Here is a 20,096-nt window from a genome sequence, read left to right as displayed (position 1 = left end):
TTACTCCATTCTTTTTGGTGTAATGTTTATTTATTTTATTAAAAAAAACATGCACTTCTCTCTGTCTCCAAACTTTGGGAACCCTCTTTGTTATGACCACCCCAACTTGTTTTTCTCCTTTCTTTCCTCCCAAAAGCTTCTGCTGCAATTGAGCAGAGAAACATGAAAACAAGGCAACAACATCCACCTGCCCCCCCCATTGCAAAAATCTGGGTAATTGAGGGAACCAAATTATTCACTTGGAGGAAAAAAAAGGAGCAATGTCTCTTCATATCTGCCTGCTTGATTCTCTTTGCAAATCCAAGCAAAACTGGAAGCAGAAGGAAAACAGAACAAGCAAGGAGAGTGTCAGAATTCAAGTCTCTTTGTGGAATTCGGCCGCTTTCTTCTTTCAAGGCCCCCATTCCCTCCACTTTGCTCCCCACTGGCCTGTACGGATGCAAGACGTGCTTCAGACTATCCAGGGACTCCTGGCTCTGCCGAATCCCTTCCATGCTCCCTTTTGCAGAGGCCTGTAAGGAGGGAGTCTCCCCTCTCCCCCCACCCTGCTTCAGCCTTCTCTTTCCCTCAAAGAACACACAGGGGCTGCAAGGCCAGCGTCCTGCTCAGCAACTTAAACGTACCCTGCGAAAACTCTCCTCTTTCATCCATGAAATTCACGGATCAAACGTGTGGATGGAGGCAGCTCCAGACAACGGGGGTTTCTGTTTGGCTCCAGGCTGAGCTCCTCTCCTCTTGTCCTGTTTAACGGAAATGCTATTAGCAGGCAAGCAAGGATTTGAACTTGGTCCTGGCCTCCCTCTTCCAGCTCTGTCGCTGCCTTTTTTGTGCTTGTGGGTTCTTTTCAGGAGAAGAACTTTTTGTGATTTTTTTTTTTTTTGGTATAGTCTTTAACAAATTCAGTGTACCAGTTCAACGTGTGGTTCCCCGATGAACTTGCAGAGCGGCTCTGAGAAATAGCAGGTTTTTTCCAGGCTTCAGACTCACTTCCTCCAACTGTGTCCCTCGCACAGTAATAGACTGCCATGTCCTCTGGCTTCAGGCTGTTCATTTGCAGATAGACTTGGCTTTTGGAGTTGTCCCTGGAGATGGTGAAGTGACCCTTCACTTTGTCTGAGTAGTAAATATAATTGGAAGCTGGATATATGAACGACACCCATTCCAGCCCTTTCCCTGGAGCCTGTCGCACCCAGCCCATGTAGTAGCATGGTGAAGCATCCCTTGAATTTGTCCAAGTAGTAAATGGTACCTGAATTGTAGGTTATCCATGCCACCCCTTCCAGTCCTGTTCCAGGAGCCTGTCTCACCCAGTACATGCGGTAGCAGCTGAAGATGAATCCAGAGGCTTAGCAGGAGAGACGGAGGGACTCTCCAGGCCTTCTTACATCCCCACCGGACTCCACCAACTGGACCTCAGACTGGACACCTACAAAGAAACGTGTTTTGGTGAAACCTCCTGTATACAAGAACAGCAAATTGAAGCAAATTCTATAGAGAGGTCAGAATTACCTCTGAGTATTACTATTAAGTACACCAGGTTTAGCCACAGGATCATTTTTGCCCCTGCTAATGAACAAAGGGGAAATACAGGACAGGATTCAGGAAAGGGCGCAACCTTTGTGTTGGTGGGGGTAGCATGAAGGGGAAACTATGGGGCTCCATTAAAGGGGAAATGGTGTCCTGATTTACATATCCCATAGGATAAAAGCGCCCCTCAAGGCATTGGGGTTTGATTTCTTTACATACAGGTTTCACTTATGAGTTTGAATGGATGGAAACATCTCAGAACAATCAAGCAAGACTTTTGTTATTGTTATTATCAGTACATACAAAAAAGGGGAGGTTTAGATGAGAATAAGTAAAGCAAGATCTGATTAAATCTCATTCGTTGGGGAAAGCGTTTAAAGATGAGAAAAATAAAGCACGTGCTGAAAATCATTTAAACAGCCCTGTTAGAGACTGAACATGAAAGGAAGGCCACCTCTGAGTCCAGGATCTTTGCTCCACAGTTCTTCCCTTGACCATGTTCTTTGAAGAAACCCAAAACAAAGGAATGTAGACCAAGCTATAAGGCACAATTTGGAAAGCAGAGTGGAATTGCACTTATAAGTCCATGTTGCAAAATCATAATCAAAGAAATCACAGGGAAATTAGAAACAGCTGGACCCTGTGGAGTCTTTTTTGTTTTATTAGCTTGGTTTTCACTCAGCAGTTGGATGGATTTTAGATACTGGGGGTGGTGATGGTGGTGACTAGTTTGTATGGTGATTTCATTGGTTGCTAGCTGCCAAGGTTGATTCTGCAAGATGGGCAGCCATAGAAATTGAAATAATAATAATGGGAAGTCTCACATTAATATTAACCTGACCAAATACCCTCTCATTTTGAGTGAGAAACAGAAATAAATCACTATTTTCCAAAGAATTATGTTTGCTCCTTATTTAGCAGCGCCCATCTATTGCCAACTCAGACATGGCCAGAGTGAAGACTGTGGCTTCTCGAGATGTGGCTTTTCCTTGTGATTTTTTAGTGATCTCTTAGGAAAATAAGAATAAATATAATCTGGCCTCCAAAATGAGACAAAGTCTGCAGACAATTGCTTTATTCTTCTGCCCCACCCCCACCCCACACATGGGGAAAGCCATTCAGTGTGACAACACTGCTCCCTGCTGTAAAATGTGAGGAGGGGAGAAATCTACTTAATTTTCCCAGGAGATTCTTGCATTCAAAAATAGGAATTATGGCTAAGAAGAAATGAAGGATCTCCAGGAGATCTAAGCAGATTTAGGGAGAAATCCGAAGCTGATCTTCCATTATATTATAGGAAATTGCTTTTGATTGGTAACATTCTGCGATATTGTTTTTTCTGGAGATGGGGGGGATCTTCTCTTTTCTCTTAAATCTCATACATTTATAGAATGAATTGTTTAGGAAAAACCTTCTAGGTCATCTCATAGAAACCGTCCTTAAGAGGTGGCCATCCAGGTCCTGTCTGCAGACCTGCCACCAAAAGAGACTGCTCTACCTACACTGAGCCAAGGCTGCCCTGTCCCTCCCTCATCCCATGTTCCCTCGAGGCACACAGGATGGCAGCGTTGATCATCTGTCAAACTCTGGTCTGTACACGTTTTGTGTTTTTCTTGAGGGCAGAATAATTCTTACGGTCCCTGCTGTTGAGAAATTCTGTAAAGCTGAGAAGCATGAAACAGTGAGGGAAGCAGGACCACAAATCATGGCTTCCTAGATAATGAAGTTAGAATGAACCCTCCATAAAAGTTTGTTTGAAACTGTAGGAGTTCTTCTTGGAAAATTCCTTTTCCATGGCTTAAATTTTACATATTTTCATGGATGAGCCCCTTTTAATTCAGGCAGATTTTGTGAGCCTCTTTCATATTTCACCAAGAGTTTGCTCCTCTACAGGCAAGAGAGAAGTCATAGAGAGGCTGAGCAATTTAGCCTGCTGGAGAAAAAGGAACAAAGGACCAGCACTCTTTTCATCTCAGATGTTTATTATAATTTCTATTTTATCCCCATGGAAGCAGCTGGAGATGTCGGCAAGTTCAAAGGGACAACCACAGGTATTATTGCAGTGATCGTCAGATACGGTATTGTGTGCAAGGGCTCCCAATACCAGGTACCATTACTAGTCTGTTCTAATTGTAGAGGCAGAAGTTCCCTTTGTCTTCAATTCAAGAAGAGAATATCTTGTCAGGCTTCCGATTTCCTCCAGCAATCCAGAGGTTTGCCAGAGAGGTGGAAGGACTCTCCAGGTCTTGTCACATCCACTCCAGACTCCACCAATTGTAACTCAATTTACATATTTTTCTGATAAAAGAGCCCCTCAGAGCACTGATCTCATAGATTTCCTTGCACACATCTGACACTGGTGATTTTCATCATAACTTTCCAATCCTAAAAAAAGTGAAGGCAAGGTTTTTTCTTTTTGTTCTTGTTTTTTACGGTGAGTACATAGGAGAAAGGCATGTTTACATTATAGTAATTAAAAGACAGACATGCAAAATCTTAGCTCAGGAAATTATTTTCCATTTCTTTCCCTTAACCAGGCCAACCTGAAGAAACCCCAAAGAACTGAATTTAGAACGAGCCAGGAGGAAAATTTTATAATTCAGAGTTTAATGAAAGAAATCACAGGGAGAAATGAAATAGATGGAGCCAGTGGGTTGTTCTTTGCCTATTTGAGTGGTTTTTAAGTCAGTAGTTGTATGAATTTAATATATTGCTTTGTTTGAGTTGGTATTTTGTGTGGTGATTTTATCAGTTGCCAGTTGCCCGGAGTTGATTCAGCCAGATGGGCAGTCATACAATTTGAAAGAATAATAATGGTAATAATAATAATACAAATACAAATACAAATAATAATAATAATAATAATAATAATAATAATAATAATAATAATAGCAGTACAGTAGCATTAGTAATACCAATTCCATATACCCATAAAAATGCCTGCAAATACACTCTCTCTCTGGACTGGGAAATACTAATAAGTCTCTTCATATTCCCCAAAGGGTTCCGTTGCTCTCTATTTAGCAGAGCACATCTGTTGTCAACTCTGACATGGCTTCCCAGTGAGGATTGGAGCCTCCTGAGATGTGAAATTTTCTTGAGACCTTTTTGGTGAACTAATATGGAAATAAAACATATAAACAGAAAAAACAAGGATGCCTCAAAAAAGAGACAATATCTTATGACATTTCTCTTATTTCCCTACCCCACCCCACACATGGGCAATGCGATTCAGGGTGACCCCACTGCCCCCTGCTGCAGAAGGTGAGGACGAGGGGCATCTGCCTAATTCTCCAAGGAGATTCTGACATTCCAGGAGGGGAAGTGAGGCTGAGAAGAAATGCAGGTTCTCCAGGAGGTCTAAGCAGGTCTAGAGAGACATCTAAATATGCCCTTTTGGTACCTGATAGAAGATATCTTTTGAAGTCTTACTCTGTGGCTGATTGCATTTTCTGAACATGGAGGATACTTATTTTTTTTCCCCGGTGTCACATTAAATCATGGAGTAAATGAATTGGGAAGCACCATCTAGCTAATCCATTGCAAACCATCCCTATCAGGTGGTCAGCCAGATCCTCTCTCTGGAACTCCAACCATGAGAGATTATTTGAACCAGACTGAGGCAAGTCTGCCCTCTTCTTCCCTCGTCCTCATTTTACTCTAGGTAGACAGACCTGCAAAGATGCAACATTTGCAACAATCGGCTCTATACTAGTTCTGTGCTCTTTTTGATAGGAGAATTTATTCTTAGTGTTGCTTCTGCATCTCCTGTCATTAAGTGTTTTTGGATCACTTTGGTATCATTCAGATGAGACATGGAGTAAAACATTATCTTATCTTTTGCTCCATTCCTTTATTTCTCCAAATTCTATTCCCATTTCCGTAAATGAAACTCCCCTTCATCCTCTCAGGCAAGAAAAAAAAGGAGTATTACTCACAGAGACAAAACCAACCAGGCTGAGCTCCATTTGGACATCTGGAAAGGAAATATTGATATGCAGACCTTATCCATCTTGCTCCAGTCCATTAATTTCTAGCATATAAGAGCCTTTTAGCTTCCATCTCTCGATGGATGAACCAATACCTTGGAAGGCTGCTAAAAGGGAAATGAGTTGGAGCAAAAGGATCATTTTCCTTTCTCAGTGTGTCACAGAAGAAGTTCCAGGCAGTCTGGCTCTGGACCTCTAGCTACAGCTTGAGGAGGGGGGAGAAGGAGGCAATTAAAGAGGAAGGGTGTCTCTGCATTAACATACACTTCAGGATAAAGAGAAGCAGAGCTTCTTGGTAGATGGCCTTGGTAGTCTGGACACTTTGATGAATCCCTGCCTCTCAGGAAGATAATTCCTGAATATATGGAATGTGTATTGCACAGTTTAGATCTTTAGAACAATTAATTAAAAGTTTGATTTCCTACCTGCTTCCAGGATATTGAATGACAATATCCCATTCCAGGATTTTATCTGAGTCCAGGCTCACCCCGATCACATTGCAAAGAGTGAAGTTGAAATTGGAATCTTCAGGCCATATTAATAATTTTTATTTTCCCTCCAGCAAACTTTCTGATTCGACACCTATAACAAAAGTGTCCTGAAGTTCTTACTAGAGGGCTGATTTCTTCTTCTTAGGTAGAATATACACAAAAGAAATCCCTCTCTTACAGTAGTAGAGGAAACAAACTGGAGCAAAAGGATTGCATTTATCTTTGTCCTTTCATTCCACCTGCTATGCTCTATTGTTGATGGCAGGAAAATGGACACAGAAACACAAAGGTTAATTATATAAGGCATTAGATCTTGGTGAAATACATTATATCCCCCAGTCAGATATACATTAGGTTTTCAAAAGCACTTTTTCCTATCTGGAGACACTTATGCTTTTGCCCTAACAGGCAAGGCAGATTGAGAGATTATGGGAGGTCATAGTGTGTGGGAACTTCTGGGGAAGAAATGGCAAACTGAGGACCACAGTGGAGTGAATAGTGGGCGTGAACTCTTCATAATTCCTCTCTGGATAAGGAGACGACTTGAGATTACCCATATGTCTCCAGACAGTGGCTCCTCATGAGGAGGCCACAACACAGCAGTCTCCATAAGGTTTAGCCCTCTGGGAGACAAGGGAGTAGCCATCTTTTTGCTCAAGCCACAGACGGCACCTTTGAAAGGACACCCAGTGCCCCCTAGAGTAACATTGGTGATGCCCCCTATCACCTCTCTTTTTTATTCTAGTCCTAGAAGTCCTGAATAGAGATATAAGAGGGGATAGTCAAATAAAAGGAGTAAAAATTATTTATATATATATATATATATATATATATATTAAAAGCATTTGCAGCTGACCTAGTATTTCTATTAGAAAATCCCCAAGATTCTATGCAACATTTGTTGAAGAAATTAAAGGAATTTGGAGAGTGGCAGAATTTAAGGTAAATAAACAAAAAACGAAAATGTTGAGTAAAAAGATGACTAAAAAAAAGAAACTTTAATAACTAAATCAGGTTTTACAATAGAAAAAAAAAGGATTAGATACTTAAAAGTAATATTATCAACATTATTGAAAATGTATTATTTGAAAATAATTATGGGAAAATTTGGAAGGAAATATTAATTGATATGGAAAAATGAGGAAAATTACAGCAATCTTTGCTGGGAAAGATATCCATAATCAAAATAAATGTATTTCCGAAGATGTTATTTCTTTTCCAAACATTACAAACTGTAATCAATGAAAAAATATTTAAAGTATGGCAAAAAGATATCTCAATTTTTATTTGGCAAGGAAAAAGACAACAAATTAAATTTAAATTATTAAAAGATACTAAAGAAACCGGAGGGTTGAGGTTACCAGATCTTAAATTGTACTTTGAAGCTTGTTGCTTTCTGTGGATAAGAGAATGGTTAATGTTAGAAAATCCAAACCTTCTACAGCGAGAGGGACATGAATTTAGATGTGGGTGGCTGCATCTATTTGGAATGAAAAAGTAAAAATGAACAAAGAATTGAGAAATCATACTATTAGAAAAGTATTATTGAGGGTTTCGGATAAGTATAGCAGTAGATTATGACCAAACATACCAATGTGGATATCGCCACAAGAAGCTTTTGCAAGGAGGGAAAGTTTAGATGATAAGATAAAATGGTTAAGATATAAAGATCTGATCAAATATGAACAAGATACACCTATGCTAAAAACAAGAGAAGAAATAGAAGGAGAAGGACACTGGTGTCATTGGTTCACATATATGCAGTTAAATGAACGATTTAAATGAGATAAAAAATTATATAAATTTAAAAAAGAAAAAAACGAGATCGAAAAACAGTTATATATAAATAATGAGCATATTATGCCAAAGATGTAGAAAAATATTATTACAATTAGATCAAGAAGATGAACAGGTCAAAGAGTGTATGATTAATTGGGCAATAAATTTTGAATATAACATTTTATTAGAGAACTGGGAAAAATGTGGACAAAGGGATTAATATTTACTTTGTGTTATCATTTAATGGAGGTAAAGTAAAGGTAAAGGTTTCCCTTGACGTAAAGTCCAGTCGTGTCCGACTCTAGGGGGCGGTGCTCATCTCCGTTTCAAAGCCTTGGAGCCGGCGTTGTCCATAGGACACTTCCGGGTCATGTGGCCAGCATGACTCACGGAACGCCGTTACCTTCCCGCTGAAGCGGTACCAATTAATCTACTCACATTTGCATGTTTTCGAACTGCTTGGTAACCCCACAAAAATATGCAAAATTTTATAAAAACGTTTCTAATGTATGTTGTCTTCAGCAAAGGATCGTTACCTTGCCATGGTGCTGGAGCTTGAGCACCTCAATGATGCCATGAGCTAAACCGTGAAGGGCCACCCAAGACGGGAAGGTCATGACAGAGAGGTCAGACTAAATGCGATCCCTGGGGAAGGTAATGGCAACCCACCCCAGTATTCTTGCCGTGAAAACTAAATGGATCAGTACAACCAGAGATATGTCGGTATACCATCGGAAGATGAGACCCCCAGGTCGGAAGAAGGTCAAAATGCTACTGGGGAGGAACAGAGGATGAGCTCAACTAGCCCCAGACGTGATGACGCAGCTAGCTCAAAGCCGAAAGGACGGCTAGCGGCCGACGGTGCTGGTGGTGAACGGCGAATCCGATGTTCTAAGGATAAACACACCATCGGAACCTGGAATGTAAGATCTATGAGCCAGGGCAAATTGGATGTGGTTATTGGTGAGATGTCAAGATTAAAGATAGACATTCTGGGCGTCAGTGAACTGAAATGGACTGGAATGGGCCACTTCACATCAAAAGACCACCAGATCTACTACTGCGGACAAGAGGACCACAGAAGAAATGGAGTAGCCTTCATAATTAATAGTAAAGTGGCTAAAGCAGTGCTTGGATACAACCCAAAAAACGACAGAATGATCTCAATTCGAATTCAGGGCAAGCCATCTAACATCACAGTGATCCAAATATACGCCCCAACCACAAATGCTGAAGAAGCTGAAGTAGAGCAGTTCTATGAGGATCTGCAGCACCTACTGGACAACATGCCTAAAAGGGATGTTATTTTCATCACAGGAGACTGGAATGCTAAGGTGGGCAGTCAAATGACACCTCGAATTACAGGTAAGTATGGCCTAGGAGAACAAAATGAAGCAGGACACAGGCTGATAGAATTTTACCAAGACAATTCACTCTGCATAACAAACACTCTCTTCCAACAACCTAAGAGACGGCTTTATACATGGACTTCACCAGATGGACAACACCGAAATCAGATTGACTACATACTTTGCAGCCAAAGGTGGCGGACATCTGTACAGTCGGTAAAAACAAGGCCTGGAGCTGACTGTAGTTCAGATCACGAACTTCTTCTTGCACAATTTAGGATCAGACTAAAGAGATTAGGGAAGACCCACAGATCAGCTAGATATGAGCTCACTAATATTCCTAAGGAATATGCAGTGGAGGTGAAGAATAGATTTAAGGGACTGGACTTAGTAGATAGGGTCCCGGAAGAACTCTGGACAGAAGTTGGCAGCATTGTTCAGGAGGCGGCAACAAAATACATCCCAAAGAAAGAGAAAACCAAGAAGGCAAAATGGCTGTCTGCTGAGACACTAGAAGTAGCCCAAGAAAGAAGGAAAGCAAAAGGCAACAGTGATAGGGGGAGATATGCCCAATTAAATGCAAAATTCCAGAGGTTAGCCAGAAGAGATAAGGAATTATTTTTAAACAAGCAATGCGCGGAAGTGGAAGAAGACAATAGAATAGGAAGGACAAGAGACCTCTTCCAGAAAATTAGAAACATTGGAGGTAAATTCCAGGCAAAAATGGGTATGATCAAAAACAAAGATGGCAAGGACCTAACAGAAGAAGAAGAGATCAAGAAAAGGTGGCAAGAATATACAGAAAACCTGTATAGGAAGGATAACAATATCAGGGATAGCTTTGACGGTGTGGTCAGTGAGCTAGAGCCAGACATCCTGAAGAGTGAGGTTGAGTGGGCCTTAAGAAGCATTGCTAATAACAAGGCAACAGGAGACGACGGCATCCCAGCTGAACTGTTCAAAATCTTGCAAGATGATGCTGTCAAGGTAATGCATGCTTTATGCCAGCAAATTTGGAAAACACAAGAATGGCCATCAGACTGGAAAAAATCAACTTATATCCCCATACCAAAAAAGGGAAACACTAAAGAATGTTCAAACTATCGAACAGTGGCACTCATTTCACATGCCAGTAAGGTAATGCTCAAGATCCTGCAAGGTAGACTTCAGCAATTTATGGAGCGAGAATTGCCAGATGTACAAGCTGGGTTTAGAAAAGGCAGAGGAACTAGGGACCAAATTGCCAATATCCGCTGGATAATGGAAAAAACCAGGGAGTTTCAGAAAAACATCTATTTCTGTTTTATTGACTATTCTAAAGCCTTTGACTGTGTGGACCATAACAAATTGTGGCAAGTTCTTAGTGGTATGGGGATACCAAGTCATCTTGTATGCCTCCTGAAGAATCTGTATAACGACCAAGTAGCAACAGTAAGAACAGACCACGGAACAACAGACTGGTTTAAGATTGGGAAAGGAGTACGGCAGGGCTGTATACTCTCACCCTACCTATTCAACTTGTATGCAGAACACATCATGCGACAAGCTGGCCTTGAGGAATCCAAGGCTGGAGTTAAAATCTCTGGAAGAAACATTAACAATCTCAGATATGCAGATGATACCACTTTGATGGCTGAAAGTGAAGAGGAACTGAGGAGCCTTATGATGAAGGTGAAAGAAGAAAGTGCAAAAGCTGGTTTGCAGCTAAACCTCAAAAAAACCAAGATTATGGCAACCAGCTTGATTGATAACTGGCAAATAGAGGGAGAAAATGTAGAAGCAGTGAAAGACTTTGTATTTCTAGGTGCAAAGATTACTGCAGATGCTGACTGCAGTCAGGAAATCAGAAGACGCTTAATCCTTGGAAGAAGAGCAATGACAAATCTCGATAAAATAGTTAAGAGCATAGACATCACACTGACAACAAAGGCCCGCATTTTTAAAGCAATGGTGTTCCCCGTAGTAACATATGGCTGCGAGAGCTGGACCATAAGGAAGGCTGAGCGAAGGAAGATCGATGCTTTTGAACTGTGGTGTTGGAGGAAAATTCTAAGAGTGCCTTGGACTGCAAGAAGATCCAACCAGTCCATCCTCCAGGAAATAAAGCCAGACTGCTCACTTGAGGGAATGATATTAAAGGCCAAACTGAAATACTTTGGCCACATAATGAGAAGACAGGACACCCTGGAGAAGATGCTGATGCTAGGGAGAGTGGAAGGCAAAAGGAAGAGGGGCCGACCAAGGGCAAGGTGGATGGATGATATTCTAGAGGTGACGGACTCGTCCCTGGGGGAGCTGGGGGTGGTGACGACCGACAGGAAGCTTTGGCGTGGGCTGGTCCATGAAGTCACGAAGAGTCGGAAGCGACTAAACGAATAAACAACAACAATGTATGTTGTAAATGTTCACAAAGGGAAGGAACATTTTACAAATCACTTTGCCTTCTCCCAGTTGGAATGCGAGAAATGCATGAAAACTAAGGGACAATCTTCTGTCATCCCTAAATTTATATATAATTTTGGATAAAGAAGATACACTATCCATTCACATAATATGGATTTTTTTAACAGAATTTTGGGCAAGTTCTTCTAGGAGTCAAGACAGGCCTATTGAATAATTCATACCTAGGAAAAAGAGCAGGGCTACATTTGAACAAATAAAATCCTAGCATTGCCATGTGGAAGTTCTGGTGCTGATTTTCATAAATCACAGATCGAAAACTACAAGGTGAGACCATAGGAGTTATTTCAATATTTTTTTTCCATTTAATTTGCCTGTTGAGCAAAGAGGCTGAGCGATTCCAACCTTTCTCCCATCCAGAAGTTACTGGGGAGGACGGCAGGTGGGGAGGCAATTTTCCTAAACCACCTAAAACATGACTTTCCCTGGAACTGACTTGAGACCCCCGATCTACGTTCCTTTGCTATTCTAAGTATTATAACACGGCCGCAATTAGGCTACCCTTGGCAGAAAGTTTTTAGGCCTTATTTTCTGATTTCTGCCCCCTTCCTTGGTGTTAGACCACACCACACTCTGGCAGGCCTTGCAGCATCCTGATTTTATTACGACATTTCGACTGCTAGCAGAGGACAATGGTTGTAAACGTATTTAAACTTTCAATTGCCTGTATGTGTGTGCATACTTTCATGCCTGTGTGTCTGTGTGTGTGTACATATATGTAGTACATCTATGGAGAGATGGAGAGAGGATATATAGACACAGAAACAAATGCACATAAAGAGGGAGAGGGGAAGATCTCCGTCTCAAGAAAGAGTATATGAGGGTTGAACTTCAACACCAATAAAAAAAATAAGAGTTCTAATTACTGAATCAATTCTGTATGTCCTGATACTTTTTGAGAGCAGAACTTGAGAACAATTTTCCTTCGCTATCTTTCAGGACGGTACTGATATTTTCCATTTTCTTCCTATCCAAATGGAAAACAGCTCCCACAATGCCCAGGCCAAGATCAGCTCTTTGTTCCTCTTGGCACTCAGGCAGCTTTCTCAGGTCCCTCTCAAGTCTCCTGGGAAAATCCAGCCTTCTGTGGCTGAGCTGACTTGAGGAGCGGCTCTGAGCAAAGGCAGGTTTTTTCCAGGCTTCAGACTCACTTCCTCCCACTGTGTCTCTTGCACAGTAATAGACTGCCGAGTCCTCCGGCTTCAGGCTGTTCATTTGCAGATAGACTTGGCTTTTGGAGTTGTCCCTGGAGATGGTGAAGCGTCCCTTGACTTTGTCCGAGTAGTAAATAGTACCGGAACCTGGATTTATGTATGCCACCCATTCCAGCCCCTTTCCATGGGCCTGTCTCACCCAGTGCATGCCATAGCTGCCGAAGTCAAATCCAGAGCCTTGGCAGGTGAGGCGGAGGGACTCTCCAGGCCTCCTCACGTCCCCTCCAGACTCCACCAGCTGGGCCTCTGACAGGACACCTAAAATAAAAGTTGTTGTAATGAGCTCTCCTTTATGCAAGAGTTAAAATGGAAAGAACCTGAATAGGAGGGAAACAATTACCTCTGAGGACTGCTAGGAAGGAAACCAAATTCAGCCACAGGATCATTTTGGTCCTGTTAAAGAATAGAGGGGACTTGACAGGAAAGGATTCAGGAAAGGGCACCAACTTTGTGTTGGTGGGAGTAGCCTGAAAAGACACACTCTGGGGCTCCTTTAAAGGGGAAATTGTGGCCTGATTTACATATTGCTCAGCATAAAAGAGCCCCTCGGGGCTTTGAGGTATAGATTTATTTCAACACACCTTTCACACTTGGGACGTAGAAGAAAGGTGAGCTTTACACTGGAATAATTAAAGCTTCTGACAGATGCTCCTCACTTAATGTAAGGGTTTTAAGGTGACAGAAAGAAATCAGGCATTGAAATTTCCTCAAATAGCCATGCTACAGTCTGGAAATAAAGAGGATGGCACTTTGGAGTTCAAAATGGTTGCCCCACAGTGGTTCCCTTTACCACGTTCTTTGGAAGAAACCAAAATTAAGTCAATGCAGACCGAGCCATAAGGCCCAATTTATAAGCCACAGATGAATTTTAGATACACATCCAAGTCTCAAAGTTGGAATATAAATCATTGGAAGCCTGTATAATGTTTCTTAATGGTTTGGTTTTTAACTCAGCAGCGATACTGATTACAAATATTGGGAGGTTTTTGGGTTGCCATTTTTATGGTCTTCTTATCTGTTTTTAACTGCCCAGAGTTAATTCATACTAAGACTCAAAAAACCCGCTATCCTACACTTATTCCATGAACGGAGAAACAAAAATAAATGACTTTTCATTTTCCAACCAATTCAGTTTGTTCTATATTTAGCCAAGCACATCTGTTCTCAACTCAGTTGTGGCTTCATGGTGAGGAATGTAATCTCCTGGGATGTTAAATTTCTCTGAATTGCCTTCAGTGGTCTCTCAGGAAAATGAGAGTAAATGTAATGATGCCTCCGAAGTGAGACAAGGCCTGCAGACCCTTTCCATCCCTCACCCCCACCCCCACCCCCACCCCCACCCCACACATATGCAAAGCCATTCCGTGTGGCAACACTGCCCCCTGGTGGAAAACCTGAGGAGGGGAGGCATCTACTTAACTTTCCAAAGAGATTCTTGCATTAAGAAATGGTAATTCCGGCTCCGATGAAATGAAAGAGCTCCAGGGAACTTAGTCCAGTCTAGAGAGTTAACAGAAAACGCACTTTTGTTATATGAAAGGAAATTCCTTTTGATGGGTTATTCTATGAGATACTGTATTTTCCTGAGGTCGTGTATTCTTAGTTTTTCTCCTAAATATCATGAAATCGTGTAAAAATGAGTTGGGAAGGGCCATCTCAGTAATCTAGTACAAACCATTCCTAACTGGTGGGGAGCCAGACCCTCTCTGCAGACCTACAACCAAAAGAGGCTGTTCTAACCAGATTGAAGCAGGTCCCCCTCGTTCTTCCCTCGCCCTCGTTTTACTCTTGGCAGACCGGGTTGGAAGGGCTTATCATTGGTCAAAATCTTCTCTATCCTAGTTCTGTATTCTGTCTGGTAAGACAATAATTCATAAAACCTCTTGTCCTTCTTCTACCATTCATTCATGGTGGATGACTGTGGATTTGCTAAAAATGATACTTAGAGGAAAACATAATTCTATCCTCTTTTTATTTTTCTTTTTTTCTTCAAACTGTATCCCACTTTTTTTACATAAATTCCATCTCTACATTCACAGGACCCCTTTTGGCCATTTCCTATCCTTCAATTAAAGCAGAAGCTGAAACTGAACATATAGTCCTCAGGATAAAAGAGGATCTCAGTGCATTGACCTTCCACCTTTCCTTGAAGGAATATTTCACCCAAGAGAGAGGGAAGAGGAGAGGAGAGGAGAGGAGAGGAGAAATGTCCCTTAATTTACAAATGTCCTCAGAGAAAATACTCACTCTCTCCATTCACATGAGTTATTTCTTTGAAACTGTTTTCAGATTATGGGCCACTTGTTCTAGGAGTCAGGACGTTGGAGGAAATAAAATGCGTAATTTTTTTATATGTCAAATCATGTCACTAAGATTGGCTAGCACTGACCAAGAATTATTTAGTAGCTACTTCAGAGACAAAGTGTGAAGTCATAGGTGATTTCAAAAGAAAAAGTATGAGGGTTTTTTCTATAAATATGGAGTGTCAATGAAACTAGACATTTTATTCATTTATATTTTAGATTTCATCATGACCAATCTCACTTGAAGAGCATCTCTGGACATTTTATGATAAAAGATCATATGATGTAGACTAAGATATTGAGAATGATATGCCTAGCACATTCGTTGAATGTCCGGATGTTGCAAAGTCAAGAAATCTGTTTATAACAAACCTTTTCCCAAATGGCTGAGAAAGATAATCAATCACTTTGCCGTCTCCCAATTGGAATGCAAGAAATGCATGAAAACTGAGGTATAATCTTCTATCATCCCTAAATTTATATATAATTTTGGATAAAGGAGATACACTATCCATTCACATAATATGGATTTTCTTAAAATAATTTTGAAATTTTGGCCAATTCCTTATAGGAGTCAAGACAGGTGTGTTGAATAATTCTTACCTAAGATAGTGCAAGGATACATTTTATAAATAAAAACCTAGCATTCCCATGTGGAATAGCCTTCAGGGGTGCTCCTCCACAGGTAGCCGGTTGTGAGACCCTGTTTCTAAAGTTGGACACCCAAGAACAGTTGGGAGTGTTGCTGCTGTACCAGCCTCCCTGCTGCTTGGCAACCTCCCTGCCTGAGCAGCTTGAGGCCGTCTCAGGGTTGGTGGTGGAGTTCCCCAGGTCTTGGGGGACTTCAACCTACCTTCCCTGGGGCGTGCCTTGGATGCGACCCAGGTGTTCAAAGCTACCATGGCAGCCATGGGCCTCTCTCAGATCATTTGGGACCCAAGTCGAGGCAGTGGCCTCACTCCAGTCTTGGTTTTCATGTTGGAGAAGTGGCAATGTGATCTGAGGGGAGAGGTAGATCTGTCCCCGTTGTCATGGTCAGACCACGCCCTGGTGGCCTTGAGATTCTCTTGCATTACCCCCCCCCCAGGAAGGCAGGACCCATTCAATTGTTCTGCCCACAGTGACTGATGGACCCAGTGAGGTGTTCAGAAGGAGCTGGGGGTTATACCCAGCGATGTACTGCACGGTCCAGCGGAGGTCCTGACCGCAACCTGGAATAGAGAAGCGGCCAGGGCCTTGGACAGGAATGCTCCTGTTTGGCCTCTCTTGCCCACTCAAACCTGGCACTCCCCATGGTTTACGGAGGAACTGCGGGTTTTGAAGAGGGTGAAGATTTGCCTAGAGTGCTGCTGGAGGAAGGCAAAGACTGAATCTGACTGAACACAAGCTAGAGCCACTGTTAAGGGCTGCTTGTGGCGGTAAGTGCGGCGAAATCTCAGTATTTCTCCACTCTTATTGCATCTGCAGAATGCTGCCCAACGGCCCTGTTTAAAATTATGCAATTGTTATTAGGTAGGGGGGCTCTGTCTCCCACCTACAGGGCTGTGCGGAGGAATTTTGCTGAGCCTCTGCAGGGTAAAATCACTCAGATTCGGTCCAAGTTGGAAACTAAGTGTGGGGCAGAGTCTGGAGAGATGCTGAGGGAACTTACTTACCCAGTTATCTGGGAACAGATTGATCCTTTTGGGCCTGAGGAAGTGGACAGGATCCTCCAGATTGTAAATGCCACCATGTGCCATCTAGACCCATGCCATTCCTGGCTTGTGAAAGCAGCCTGGGTGGTGACATGTGGTTGGATCCAGGCGATGGTTACTGCATCTTTGGTGGAGGGAGTGGTTCTGGTTGCCTTTAAAGAGGCAGTGGTACACCCACTCCTGAAAAAGCCATCACTGGACCCTACTGTCCTGTTCAACTTTCGTCCAGTCTCCCAACTCCCCTTTTTGGGGAAGGTGATTGAGATAGTGGTGGTGTTACAACATCAGAGGATTCTGGATGAAATGGATTATCTAGACCCCTTTCAGTAAGGTTTCAGGCCAGGCTATGGGACAGAGACTGCATTGGTCGCGCTTATGGATGGTCTCTGGTGAGAGCGGGTTGGTGGCAGCGCATCCATCCTTGTCTCCTTGATCTCTCAGTGGCTTTCGATACAATCGACCATGGCATTCTTCTGGGACGACTCAGGGAGTTGAGGGTGGGCGGCGTGGTTCTGTGCTGGTTCACCTCCTTCCTCCAGGGCCGGTCCCAGTCGGTGGTGATAGGAGATGAGAGATCCGACACTCGACTTCTACTTTGCAGGGTGCAGGGTTCGGTTCTCTCCCCTCTCCTATTTAACACCTACACGCAACAGCTGGGTGAGGTCATCCGTCACCAAGGGATGAGGTACCATCAGTATGCTGATGATAGATATATATCTCCATCCCGGGTGAAGAAAGTGATGCGGTCAATGCCCTTTCTCTGTGCCTGGGGGCTGTGGGGGCCTGGATGGGGAGCAACAGCCTTCAGTTGAACCCTGGTAAGATGGAGGGGGCGTGGATTGATGGCTCCTCGGTATCCAGGAAGTTGTCATCTTTAGTTCTGGATGGGGTTGCACTGTCCCATTCAGAACCTGTGCGTAACTTGGGGTTCCTCCTTGACTCACGAATGCTGCTCAAAAAGCAGGTGGCAGTCGTGGCTAGGAGGGCCTTTGCACAAGATTAGGTTCTGTGCCAGTTACGCCCTTTCCTGGATCGAGATGCCCTCCGGGCAGTCACTCACGCTCTGGTCATCTCCCATATAGACTAGTGCAATGCGCTCTACATGGGGCTACCCTTGAAGAGAATCTGGGAGCTTCAGTTGGTCCAAAATGGGGCTGCGTGAACAGTGATGAGTGCTCCAAGATCAGAACATGTAACACCTCTACTGCGTGAGCTGCATTGGGTTCCAGTTTGCTTCCAGGTCCAATTCAAGGTGTTGGTTATCACCTTTAAAGCTCTACATGGCATGGGGCCAGGCTACCTGAGGGACCGTCTCATCCCTATAACATCAACCTGTCCCACCCAATCATGAAGAGAGTGCATGTTGCGGACCCTGTCTGAAAGAGAATTTCATCTGGTGGGGTCCAGGAGGCGGGCCTTCTCTGCAGTGGCGCCCGCCCTGTGGAACATTCTACCCCCCGAGGTGAGGCAGGCCCCTTCACTCCCGACTTTCTGGAAGGGCTTGCAGACCTGAATTTGCCGCCTTGCCTGGGATGGGAGGGCAATAGCTCTTCCTAGGGGTGGCTGTTGATGTGGAGTTCTCCCGACGGAATGGAAATCTCCCACCTGGATTTTATATATATATTTATTATTTTAATATTGGTGATTGTATGATGTCAGGTTTTAAGGTGATTTTTATTGTAAAATGCCGAGAGTCCCCCGTTTAGGGGGAGATGGGCAGTGATAGAAATGTGAATAATAAAATAAATAAACTAAAAAATAAGTATTATGACACGACAACATCAGGGCTACCCTTGGCCTGATATTTTTGGCCTTATTTTCTGGCTTCTGCCCCATTCCTTGTTGTCAGACCACACGACACTCTTGCAGGTCCTGAAGCACCCTGATTTTATGAGTAGATTTCTACTGCTAGCAGAGGAAAATGATTTTAAACGTATTTAAACTTTCAAATGCCTACATGTGTGTGCATGCGTTCATGTGTGTGCTTCTTTTTGTCTGTACATATATGTAGTACATCAATGGAGAGAAGGAGAGAGGATATATAGAGACAGAAAGAAATGCGCACAAAGAGGGAAAGGGGCAGATCTGCGTCTCAAGAAAGAGTAAAGGAGGGTTGAAATTCAAAACCAATAAAAGAATGAAGAGTTCTAATTACTGAATCAATTCTGTATTTCCTGATACTTTTTGAGAGCAGAACATGAGAACAATTTCCCTCTGCTGTCTTTTAGGAGGGTGCTGAGATTTGCCATTTTCTTCCCATCCAAATGGAAAACAGATCCCAGAATGCCCAGGCCAAGATCATCTCTTTGTCCCTCTTGGCACTCTGGCAGCTTTCTCAGCTCCCTTTCAAGTCCCCTGGGAAAATCCAGCCTTCTGGGGCTGAGCTGACTTGCAGAGCTGAACTGAGGAAGGGAAGGTTTTTGCCCGGCTTCAGACTCACTTCCTCCCACTGTGTCTCCTGTACAGTAATAGACTGCCGAGTCCTCCGGCTTCAGGCTGTTCATTTGCAGATAGAGTTGGCTTTTGGAGTTGTCCCTGGAGATGGTGAAGCGTCCCTTCACTTTGTCCGAGTAGTAAGTACCGGAACCAGAGGTTATCAATGCCACCCATTCCAGCCCTTTTCCAGGGGCCTGCCTCACCCAGCTCATCGAAAAGCCCCCAAAGTTGAACCCAGAGCCTTGGCAGGAGAGACGGAGGGACTCTCCAGGCCTTCTCACATCCCCTCCGGACTCCACCAACTGGGCCTCTGACAGGACACCTAAAATAAAAGTTGTTGTAATTAGCTCTTCTTTATGCAAGAATTAAAATGGAACGAACCTGAATAAGAGGGAAACAATTACCTCTGAGGACTGCTAGTAAGGAAACCAATTTCAGCCACAGGATCATTTTTGCTCCCGCTAAAGATTAGAGGGGACTTGACAGGAAAGGATTCAGGAAAGGGCACAAACTTTGTGTTGGTGGGAGTAGCCTGAAAAGAGACACCCTGGGGCTCCTTTAAAGGGGAAATTGTGGCCTGATTTACATATTGCTCAGCATAAAAGAGCTCCCTGGGGCTTTGAAGTATAGATTTATTTCAACACCGCAGTAATTAAAGCTTCTGACAGATGCTCCTCACTTAATGTAAGGGTTTTGAGGTGACAGAAAGAAATCAGGCATTGAAATTTCCTCAAATAGCCATGTTACAGTCTGGAAATGAAGAGGATGGCACATCGGAGTTCAAAATGGTTGCTCCACAGTTGTTCCCTGGACCACGTTCTTTGGCAGAAACCAAAATTGAGTCAATGCAGACC

The 20,096-nt window shown here is 43.0% G+C and overlaps 1 protein-coding gene across 1 annotated transcript; it reads right to left on the bottom strand.

The window, feature by feature from the left end:
• Positions 1-656: 656 nt before the first annotated feature.
• Positions 657-19,556, bottom strand: LOC134497123 (immunoglobulin epsilon heavy chain-like; the record flags this gene model as incomplete). The annotated part of the gene is made up of 4 exons (XM_063302833.1): positions 657-740; positions 1,308-1,326; positions 12,767-13,059; positions 19,251-19,556. Coding segments are annotated over 4 exons (702 nt in total), but the record flags the coding sequence as incomplete, so codon positions are not given.
• Between the last annotated feature and the right edge of the window lie 540 nt (positions 19,557-20,096).

Source organism: Candoia aspera, chromosome 4 (genome assembly GCF_035149785.1).
Source record: "Candoia aspera isolate rCanAsp1 chromosome 4, rCanAsp1.hap2, whole genome shotgun sequence".
Classification (NCBI taxonomy): domain Eukaryota; kingdom Metazoa; phylum Chordata; class Lepidosauria; order Squamata; family Boidae; genus Candoia; species Candoia aspera.
This window is presented reverse-complemented; position numbering and strand designations above follow the sequence as displayed.